Genomic DNA, 12,081 nt, shown 5'->3' on the forward strand with positions numbered 1-12,081 from the left:
AGAGCTATTTTTGTTATCGTGTTTGTGTCATGGATACCCCAGGTAAAAATAAATAGTTTTTTTTCTAGAAAGAAATAAAATTTAATATTTAAGCTGTAGAAAATTTAAAAAACACCATGTAACGTACGTATAAGAAAAGTCTTTTAATTCATCATTTTGATATTGCAGTCAGTACGCATTATTTAAATGTTTTGAGATACATAAGGCGATAAATAATACAATGTAATAGTTATTTTTTTGTATATCAAAAGCATTGTTAACGTTGTGTTATGATAATTTAACACTTTCTTTATCATTCACATACAGAGTGAACGATAAATGATAAGGAGAGTGTAATAATTAATTTGCATAGAATTATGTTCAGTATCTTTATCAATAAGTATCGTCTCGGTAAATACAATGAAATTCCCAAAAAATAATTTCCCCTACATTCGCCTCATACATTTCGCTCACTCCTTTCAAGAACGTAATAAATGAAAATACTTGATTTTTAAAGTTTAAAAATAAAATACAATTTATTAAAAATAAATATCAAGCCACTTATTAAACTTTTTAATGTGCAACAGATCTTTTTAGGTTAAACCTGAAGGTTTTTTCTCCATTTAAAAAATAACATTTTTTTTAAATTAAACAATGTATTTTCTTCCAAAATGCAAAAACAACACTTTCTGCCCTGTATCGGGCAAATATTAATTTAAAAATATGCCTCTTTTGCTGGGATATAGTAAATTTTCTGGGCATTCCGAATACATGCATAACTAAAAATGGACGATTTTTGATTTATGACGTTCGTGAAAGGAGTGAGCGATTTGTTTAACCGGTCTTTCTTCACTCATTCGTTCAACACACCTTTCCCAATTTTATCGATAATGCCTATCTCAGCCATAATATCAGGAAATAATGATATTAGTATTAATAAAGAATAAATACTTTCTTCCCGTTCTTATGATATATTGTACATACGTGGACAAATATTTCAATCAGTATTATTATTAAATAAGCCTAAGCGGTTTGCTTAAGAAAATTAATATCAGTTTTCATTAATTGACTCAGCGGTTACTTTGTGGTAAAATCAATCCAGTTCGGATTAAATCTTACTTAGTAAATACCACTACATATTTCTTAAAATATATTGTGACACGTGTTTCGATGCAATTCGATGTATTCATTTTCAAACATCGTATGTGAAGCTAATTCTCAATTTTAGAGTTGTGTCCTTGGGACGTTGAAGGTTGAAGAGGGGGCAGGAGCTGTTTCTTATTTTTGTTTAATTTTTAAATATTTATTTGTATTTGTGATTTTTGATTCCTTATAATAAAGATGTATTATTTATTTCTTATCAGGTTGTGGTACCAAGAAACGCGAAATTAACAACGGGATCGCAGTCTGATTGGTTTTTTATACTTGAATAATCGATCAAATTAATAAAATGACTACAATTATGGATTCAGGAGTAGTTTCGCATCAGTCTATCATCATAGAGATTCGAATCTCTTTCACTTCTTGGATGCTTTGTTTTATCAATGCAGTTGTCCAATAATTACGTTCGACTTCCGAACGCCCAGTTAAGTATCTGTTGGTTGCTGCAACGAGATAACAGATTAACCAGAGACGGCCCACTGATGCAAGAATCCGATTACTTAAGTGAAAGGTCGCCTGGAAGTAACAGAGCCATTGTCTGTCATCATCTGTTTTGGTCTCACGGCGTAATAGTAACGTGTGAACTGGCGCTACGAACCACCAAAAACCAAGCTGGAATAACGAATTTTTGATTCATTGTACAAAACATGTTAATTTTTTTTCTTCAGACACTTATTAAGTCCAGTGTTGAATATAGGAACCCACAGTTTCCTCTCCCCTCTGCAATCTGCAACTCTATTTGCACTTGAATCCGTTACGAGATATTTCCGGATGCTAACTAAGCCGGAATATTTTTTTTTCATTCATTGTACAAAACATTTAGAATCTTTTTCTTCAGCCACTTATTCAGACACAAGTCCAGTTTTGGACTACAAAGTTTTTTTATTACTCCTTAAAACGTTTAAGTGGTATTACACAAAGTGAACGATGAATGAAAAGGAAAGTGTTAAACTTCTCATGGGTTCGTCTGCTTCGTTGTCCTTATTGCTGAGGGTCATCACCATCCTCTCTCCTTGTCCTCAAGACTTTGTGTATTGTTGCCTCCACCTCTCCAGACACACCACCATCCGTATTTCTGATAAACTTGTAGAAGCTTTGATTTAGTTAGCCCATCGTGTGGCGATCTTCTTCTTCTTCTACTGCCTTAAACCCCTTCTCTTGCCATACAATTATCTATTCTTTTATTGTTTCTACTGACGTATCTAAAAAATGAGTAACTTCCAATTTCTCTTTTGGATAAAACATTTAATTCATTTTATAATATATATTGCTTCTTTCTCTTATTTTTTCACAAAACAAGAAAATTGTATTTTGCAAACAGTAAAATATATTGCCATACAATAATATTACTCAATTTACATTCTCCATGACGTCGTATGCGATTTTTATAGCCTTATGAAAAAACTGGAACACTACTAGAATTACATTAATCTTGGCTTGTTTTAATCTCACGTCAGTTATCTATGACATTTTTCTACTTCGTTCAATAATTTATAACATTTTGATACTTAACTTGAAAGAAAGACTTACTTTTTAACTATATATACATTAGTATAAACATATACTTTTTACATTAAACTAAAAATTCATAAACATAATTTACAGTTTTTTGCAGACCAAGCTCTTTTGTGTCTTGACGGTAATTTTATTTTATTGTTTTTATCGATTTTAACCTAATAAACACACAAAAAGCAAGAAAAACGTGTTACAAAAATGCTGCACATTTGTCTAACTTCTACGCTGAAACAATTCCACAACAACCATAAATTACGACGTTTCATAAAGCTTTCCAATGTTATTAAAAAATTTTGAAAAGCTTTCATTCTTTTTGTATTGTTTTGCAAACTGAATCAATGACAAATAAGCTATATGTTTCTTGATCCTTGCCATAACTTAATACTCTGATTTTGACTTTTCTTTTTATCTTTTTTTAACTTGCGATAAAAAGATCGATTGAAAATAATTTCACGGTGAGGAATCGATTAGGCGTTGAAGAGTCTCATCTTTCGCCGAGATTTTTTCCCCTAGATTTCGTAATCCGTTGTTCTGCGGCTAGAGTTCAATGTTACGTCACAAAAACAAAGGAATGCGCAAAAAAAACTCTTTAACGGAACTTTCGACCGAGCTTACATTGTAAATTTTACATTATTTTATTCTTATTCGGAATCTCAAACCGTTCCACAGTTTTAAATGACATTTGAACGCGTCATCAAAAGTGAAAAACTTGATGAAAAATTTTTGTCAAACGCAAATTTCATTATAATTGTATTATTTTTCTAAATAAAAATATATTACGTGTAAGTTACGTCTGGGCTGAGACATTTTTTTCATTCGTAGGGTGAATAATCCAGTGTCTCATATGATTTAACAGGGTTTTTTTTTCAAATAAAAAAGGTCCCGGAACTTAGTCACTCCCGGTAAAGGTCCTGGAACTCACTAAAAAAATATCCAAATATCATTTAAATATTTATTGCGATACCATATTTTATCATTTTATAATTGACATATATCTTTGTTCGCCTCCGTAGTGTATTGGTCAGCACGCTCTGCTACCGTTCTGGAGGTCCTGGGTTCGATTCCCAGGGGGGTCAAATAAATATAGGTGATTTTTTCACTATAGTATTTATTCAATATTACCCTGGACTGGTACCTGAAGCGGAGGGTTGATCACCTTTCCTTCGTGTGTCAACGATGAAGTTAACACTGTGTTTGTGTAATGGAGTGCCCTATGCGCCATTGGGGTGCGGATAAGGTTTTGAAACATGTACTTATATAGATTGTAAATAATTTCGTAAGCATAAACATTGTTTCTCTAATTGATTTAGGCAATAATAAAAAAAATATCCTGAAAAAAGTTGCCGGAACGCCGTTCCACCGCGTTACACGAAAAAAGCCCTGTGAATTAATATTAAAATAATAAATTATTGAAACCATGGGATGCTCAGATTTCCATCTGTTTCATATTAAGAAGAACGATAGATGCTTCATATAAGGTTGAGACACCTATATCTAATATAATATATTTGATATTATTTTTTGACATCTCATCAAATATGAAGAAGAATATGGAAGTCTGGACTTTTACGGGGCTGACAACCGTCATAGGCTGGTTTAAGTAATCACTTTACATACGAGTAACATTCACCAATTCTACCCATTATTGACAACCACACTACTTAAATTCTTGGAAGTTCTATATATATGAACCAATTTTGAAACATTGTTCTTGAATCACTAGAACTTCACTAGAGACATCTATTGGTGAGATGAAAAAAAGGTTTTTATTTTGCAGAAACTCTTATACAAGTATTTGGACACACTCAAAATGTTATAATATATTTGAGTTGTAATTATATTCCAGACGTTTCGGACAGGGAGAGCGGGAGACGGGAGACGTTATGGGAACTCTCTGTGCGAGGTCTTGGGTCCAGCAACTCCGTCACTCACTCTGTGGAACCCCGACAGCTTGTATGGGGGACGGAAAGGTTCCCGACCGGGAATGAGTACGACGGCATGTGGGATGAACTTGGAATGTCTGGAGCTGGATCCTTCACCTTTATACACGGTAACCCTTGTTTACACAATCTTATTCTTCTTCATTTGTCCCCCCGACGTTGACGATCACTCGGGAGAAATCTTGTCTGTCCTGACCAGTACAAAACACACTCCTCCACACCTCTCATCCCGGACTACTCTCGAATATTCCGAAGCCAGGGAAGCTGCCTTCTTGCAACCCTTCTCACAATGAACAATATTTATTTATTTATAACTTTTTTAGTGTGTATAAATAATTGATTACTATTTCATCACTCCTTTCAACAAAAAGTAGATACGGTTAATTCGTTTGTGAACCAGAAAGCCTACACGAACACAAATGGAGGTTATTACAGAGAAAAAACACACATATCGCTCACTCCTTTCATGAACGTTATCAATCAAAAAATTTGATTTTTCAGGAGATCGTTTTTAAAGTTTAAAAATATAATACAATGTTTTAAAAATAAATATCAAGCCACTAATTAAACTTTTTACTATGCAACAGATGTTTTTAGGTAAAACCTGAATGTATTTTCTCCATTTGAAAAAGTATATTAAAAAAAAATAAACAATACATTTTCTTTAAAATGGAAAAACAACTATTTTCTGCCCTGTAGCGGGTAAATATTAAGTTAAAAATATGCTGGGTATAGTACATTTTCTGGGCATTCCGAAAACATGCACTACTGAAAATTGACGATTTTTGATTTATGACGCTCTTAAAAGGAGTGAGCGATTTAAGTTTTACCTGGTAAATACCACTATTTATTTAAATCTATTGTGATGCGATCGCCTTTCGATGCAACCCGCACCATTTTCAAACACCGTTTGTGAAGTCCAAATATTAAAAGTTGTGTCCTTGGGTGTTGAAGGTTGAAAAGGAGCTAGGAGCTGTTTCTATTTTTTATTTATTTATCATTATATATTTTTAAAATATGCAGTGGGAACATAGACAATAGGGTGTAGGCTTAAGTCATTGTGTCGGGTTATGGTCCCGTGGTTAGTGTCACGGACTCTTAAGTCAGAGGTTATCGGTTCGAACCCCTCTACCACAATTTAATACCTATTTCTAATAATGAGCCGCTTAGGCTCCCAGAAATAGTATGAAATTGAAATATTTGTGAAATTAATAAAAACACAAATATTACTCTTAAAAAAATATATATTTTTATATAAAAATTAAAGCAATAATAAAAAACCGATAATTGACAATATGACAATATTTTGTATTGATTTTTAATGTTTTAAAACACTTGTCTTTATCGATTTTAATAAATAGTAGAAATATAAAAAACAAGATGTTTTTAAAATTTTGAATGTGCTATATTTTTACTGTAAACCCAGCCGAGATTTCAATAAGAACAATATTAAAACCACATTAGTAGTCGAGAAGTGAAAAATAGTTTATAATAATAATGGTATTTTTATATCAAGGGGTGGAGTATTCCGGAGGGTTGCTAGACGGCCGCTTCCATGGTTACGGGGTCCTGAACTATTCGGACGGAATAAGGGTGGAGGGAAAGTGGGAAGCTGGATTGCTCAAGGAGAGGCAGGTGGTCTTCAACGAAGATGTCATTTACACTGATGACAATTGGGGTTATGCGCAGTACCCTGACAGAAGGTGAGATTAAGAATTGTTTTTTTTTTTAGGTTTACTTTTTAAAAAAAACTTGATAACTATCATGCCGCTTATGTGCAGGGGATGGCAGAGAAAATAGAACACTAAACCAATCTGTCTTTGGAAACAATCTTCGCCTGTTCCGGATTCATGCATCTCCCCATGCATTCCCGCCGATTATTCCGACTCCTGACCTAACGTATATGAAATAATTTCAAGTATATGAAATACTTGATCATGCATATATGTATATATACATGATGTGTGTGTGTGTGTGTGTGTGTGTGTGTGTGTGTGTGTGTGTGTGTGTGTGTGTGTGTGTGTGTGTGTGTGTGTGTGTGTGTGTGTGTGTGTGTGTGTGTGTGTGTGTGTGTGTGTGTGTGTGTTTTGTACATAAATAAACGATGGTTAAACGAAGAGTAAAAATATATTGGCTAAATACTAGAATACACGTTATACATACATACCAGTAGAACTATATAATGTTTAGATATGTGTGTGTGTGTATATAGGAAAAATTAAGAGTCTGGTTTTCAATCATGGCTTGAATGGTTAATTTTCCACGTGTATAAGTGACCACTTAAACCAACCTATGATGGGTCGTTAGCCCCGTACATGCGCATAAATGCCCTGTAAATTACTTCCACGTTTTTCTTCATCTATGTTAAAATATCAAATACAAAATGTATTTTTTATTTACAACCTGCGAGACAATATCGTGTTCTTTGTTTCACAGATTTAGCCGTGAATTGGGAGCAGGAATGAAGCCGGCTGGAGAATCGATCTTGACTGATAGAGAACCGACGAGAAGGATTCCACCGGGTTGTTACGACACTGAAGATGGGTTCTATGATCCCGTCCGAAACGTAGTCCTAGATGCTAATGATCTCCGCGAAATTATAAGGTCAGCAGATAATTCTTCCCCACTTGTGCAGCAAAACGAAGTACATATCGCTCACTCCTTTCACGAACGTCATAAATCAAAAAACTTGATTTTTTGGGAGAACGTTTTTAAAGTTTAAAAATAAAATATAATTTGTTAAAAATAAATATTAAGCTACTTATTGAACTTTTCACTGTGCAACAGATCTTTTTAGGTTTAACCTGACGGTTTTTTCTCCATTTGAATAACATTTAGTATATTTCAAAAAATAATTAAACAATACCTTTTCTTCAAAATGCAAAAACTACACTTTCTACCCTGTAGCGGTTAAATATTAAGTTAAAAATATGCCTCTTTTGCTGGGATATAGTACATTTTCTGGACATTCCGAAAACATGCACAACTTAAAATTGACGATTTTTGATTTATGACGTTCTTGAAAGGAGTGAGCGATATGATGGATGCTCGAAAAGAAGGAATAACGAAAGAATGGAAAGCTGAGATAAGCATTACGGGTGTGTTAAAATGGTTAGGACATATTTAATGAATGAGTTAGGAAACAATGGCAAAACAATTTTATTTGGTGAATGTAGTTGGAAATAAGAGCAGAGGAAGATCGACGAAAAGTTGGTATGATGTGAAATACTTGATAGTGGTCGTGTATGGTACATATTGACATTATGCCAATAATGTTATTATGACATTATGTTGATAACGTTATATTATTTACTATGTCATACATATTTTAGGTTAATACACCCTCTTTATATGGCATTTCGCCATAACGGCCCTCTTAATTAAGGCACGTTTTCGATTTACGCCCTAAAATGTTTTGATATAACGGCAAAAAAACTTTTTTCGTTGTCGATTTACATGTTATATATCACTCACTCCTTTCAAGAACGTCATAAATCAAAATACTTGATTTTTTAGGAGAACGTTTTAAAGGTTTAAAATTATAACACAATGTTTAAAAAATAAATATCAAGCCACTTATTGAACTTTTTACTGTGCAACAGATCTTTTTAGGTAAAACCTGAAGGTTTTTTCTCCATTTGAAAAATATTTGATTTATTTATAAAAATAATAAAACAATACATTTTCTTCAAAATGCAAAAACAACATTTTCTGCCCTGTAGCGGGTAAATATTAAGTTAAAAATATGCCTCTTTTGCTGGGATATAGTAAATTTTATGGGCATTCCGAAAACATGCACAACTGAAAATTGTCGATTTTTGATTTATGACGTTCTTGAAAGGAGTGAGCGATATGTATATTGACACCGAAAGAATGTTTTATTTTTTCATTATTTTTTTTTCTAAATCGATATACATGTATCAACATTTTTTTATTACCATTTATTCATATAATTTTTATACCATTCCTTCATCGTCTTCAGATTAAAGCCATTAAAAAAATGTATGGAGACATACACATATTTTAATATATATAAAATTAAGTTGTTTCATTTTTGTTTATAGACTGTTGTTGGTTTTTGGAGTCTGTTATTATTTTTTGGTACAAATGTATGTACTTGTTATGTACGTATTTTTTATTCAAATGAAATTGATAGATAAAATGCATTTTGAATGATAAACCATGTTACATATTTAACAAATTTGGAACCGATCCCATTGAATTTGTATTAGAATAATTGATTCCTTTTACGGCTTTTCGCTTTGCGGCGAAGTTTCGTGAAACGTATCTAGGCCGTAAAGCGAGGTATGGGGGTAAAAAGTCGTACATTTGTATGTTAGTATGTTGATAACTTAAATAAAAAAATATGTCCATAGATTTTTTTATTTTTTAAGTATATGTTCATATGTCATATTTTTCCATAATACAGGAATTATTGTGGTGTAATAATAATAGTACAATAGTTCTCTGTTACACTGCGCATTTATTATAAATAAATAAATAAGTTTTAAAAAATAGTGTGAAGATGGCGCCACATTCGTTCGCAGTGCGCTCGTGTTGCGTGCCTTCCTCCGGCATATATAGGCCGGCAGTGCCGAGTTGGGGCATACTTACCTGGCGTAGGGGATACCGTGATCAACACGGCGGTTCCCCCAGGGCGAGGCACTCCGGTTGGGCTGACCCTTGCGATTATCCCTAATGCGGATAACTCGGGCGCGTAATTTTTGGTAGTCGGGACTGCGTACGCGCTGCTCCCGCTAAATATCTCTCATATTCATCAGGATATCTATGCCGAAAGGTCCAAGTATCAATAACGTATGAAGCAATAGCTACCCACACGGTCTAAGCTTCTGAATTATTGTCAGAATAGTACAACATTCTATTAAGGCTAAAATCTCAAGCGAGAAATTCAGACCACGATCGGCAGCGCTAGGGGGCTAGATGTGATTCCGCGCGATTTTTTTGTTAGAATGTAAATGATAATTGTTGATTGATCAATTGAATTTATGTTATTTCTTTTAACTCTTTTCTTTTCAAAACCATTTCCAAGAAAAACTTGTTGAATACAAAAGCGATGTTTTAGGTAATGAGAAAATCAATTACTTTAAATATTACCTGGGTTTAGTGAAAATTAAGTTGTGATTTATCGTATATTGGTCCTCAATTTGTTTTTTTTTTCCATTTTGAAATCTTAACATAGATGATGAAGAATATGGCAGTCTGAGCATTTACAGGGTTAATGACCTGTCAATGCTTGTTAAGTGATCACTTTACATACGCAGAAGAATTTCTATGTATCTATACCTGAAGAAGACAAGGTTTTTGTCGAAACCGGTTGGATAGATTGTACCCAATATTAAAGTGGCTACGGACAAAATTTTAGTTTTATTTATTTTGTAAAATGTGCCATAATGTAATAGCAGAAATTATTCATATATTATTAGATTAAAACCAATATTTTTAGCTTTTCCACTTTATTTTTATTTGACCAGCGACCGGGTTTCGTCGTTACCGACATCATCAGACTGGTGATGTCGGTAACGACGAAACCCGGTCGCTGGTCAAATAAAAATAAAGTGGAAAAGCTAAAAATATTGGTTTTAATCTAATAATATATTAAAAATGCAATTCCATCACGAAGTGTCAGTGGATAATATAAATCTATTAGAAATTATTCAATATACTGTTTTTTCGCATTAGGATTCCAGACGATCCTGATTGGATAATCAAGAACTGCAGGAAGGCCTGGGACGAGCCCGTTGGACCAAGACCCGATCTCTACGAAGAATGGATGGAGTGTAAAGGACTAAATCAAGATGATGAGGCCGAAATTGTTTCAGAGGACAAAAAACACGATCCGCTACAGTCTGAGGACATTTCATCGCATATGAGTTTAAAGAAATACTTTCTTCAAATGTGAAAATTGTACTGTTGTTTGTAATCTATTAAACTCAGATTTTTATACTAAAATTTTGATATTCTTATGTGGACTTATGTAACATATCACTCACTCCTTTCAAGAACGTCATAAATAAAAAATCGTCAAATTTCAGTTGTGCATGTTTTCGGAATGCCCAGAAAATGTACTATATCCCAGCAAAAGAGGCATATTTTTAACTTAATATTTACCCGCTACAGGGCAGAAAATGTTGTTTTTGCATTTTGAAGAAAATGTATTGTTTAATTATTTTTATAAATAAATTAAATATTTTTCAAATGTAGAAAAAACCTTCAGGTTTTACCTTAAAAGATCTGTTGCACGGTAAAAAGTTCAATAAGTGGCTTGATATTTATTTTTAATACATTGTGTTTTATTTTTAAACTTTAAAATCGTTCTCATGAAAAATCAAGTATTTTGATTTATGACGTTCTTGAAAGGTGTGAGCGATATGTGTTTTCAAAATAAAATGAAATATTCTACATAAAAAGGAAGGCATCTCATATAAAACAAGCAAACACAATAATAATAATAATACATTTTGTTTTCTTGTGTGCAATATTGTGTTAATATGTTGATAGCACACACACATATACAGCACATATAAATATAAACCGACTAACTAACATACTCTGTCCGCCTCCGTAGTGTAATGGTCAGCATGCTCGGCTACCGTTCTGGAGGTCTCGGGTTCGATTCCCAGGGGGTTTAATAAATATAAGTGATTTTTTCACTCTAATATTTATTCAATATTACACTGGACTGGTACCTGAAGTGGAGGGCTGATCACCTTTCCTTCATGTGTAATCGATCGAGATAACACTGCGTTTATATGAAGCAGTGCCCTATGCACCATTGGGGTGCGGTAAGGGATTTATTATTATTTATTGACTAACATACTAACTAATCATCACCCCGCTTGAACCATAGGGGCAATCTGTCTTTTCAAGCATTTTTCGCCTTTTCCACCTTATCTTGCATCTATCTCCTCATACATGCCTGCCGATGATTTCAACTCCTGACCGACTGCTTTCAAGTATTCGACATACCTGATCATTCCAAGGTGGAATTCAATCTAATAATATTGTGTTATTTCGGGTACATTACCAATAATTCTTATTTCTCAAAACTAGTCATGTTTACATTTATGAACTGAAAAAGTGGTCTTAGAAGATATTTTTTTGTATTAAAACATATTTATTTAAAATTTATATTTTTCGAAGATGACAATTATCGATAAAACTAAGAAAATTGTGATGAGTTGATTTGGACATGTGGAACGAATGAGTGAGGAAAGAACGGTAAAATAAATTCATGAGGTGAATTTAGTTGGAAAAAGAGGCAGAAGAAGACCGAGAAAAACATGGCACGATCAGGTATGCCAAATACTTGAAAGTGGTCAGGTTAGGAGTCGTAATAATCGGCGGGTATGTATGAGGAGATGCATGAACGTGGAAGAGGCGAAGAATGTTTGCAAAGACAGAATGGTGTGGCGTTCTATTCTCTCTGTCTACTCCTGCATGGAAGAAGTGGTGGTTAGTAAGTTAA

At 33.4% G+C, this 12,081-nt stretch overlaps 1 protein-coding gene and 1 pseudogene across 1 annotated transcript; both read left to right on the forward strand.

Annotated features, from left to right (window-relative positions):
* Positions 1-11,247, forward strand: LOC148305048 (MORN repeat-containing protein 5-like). The gene is made up of 5 exons (XM_088267306.1): positions 1-42; positions 4,502-4,705; positions 6,112-6,298; positions 7,032-7,199; positions 10,296-11,247. Exons 1-5 carry the CDS (start codon positions 30-32, stop codon positions 10,513-10,515), a joined length of 792 nt encoding a protein of 263 aa, XP_088123432.1. The 5' UTR covers positions 1-29; the 3' UTR covers positions 10,516-11,247.
* LOC148305049 (U1 spliceosomal RNA) lies at positions 9,202-9,353 on the forward strand (annotated as a pseudogene).
* Positions 11,248-12,081: the final 834 nt, after the last annotated feature.

The sequence above is a fragment of the Brachycentrus maculatus genome, unplaced genomic scaffold (genome assembly GCF_059751285.1).
Source record: "Brachycentrus maculatus isolate JH-2025_06_01 unplaced genomic scaffold, ASM5975128v1 h1tg000289l, whole genome shotgun sequence".
Taxonomy (NCBI): Eukaryota; Metazoa; Arthropoda; class Insecta; order Trichoptera; family Brachycentridae; genus Brachycentrus; species Brachycentrus maculatus.

What these genes read in the sequence shown, in the direction of transcription:
- LOC148305048 (XM_088267306.1), top strand. An exon ending in ATCCTTCACCTTTATACACG is followed by an intron (nt 4,706 to 6,111) that starts GTAACCCTTGTT and finishes TTTTATATCAAG; the next exon opens with GGGTGGAGTATTCCGGAGGG. An exon ending in GCGCAGTACCCTGACAGAAG is followed by an intron (nt 6,299 to 7,031) that starts GTGAGATTAAGA and finishes TTTGTTTCACAG; the next exon opens with ATTTAGCCGTGAATTGGGAG.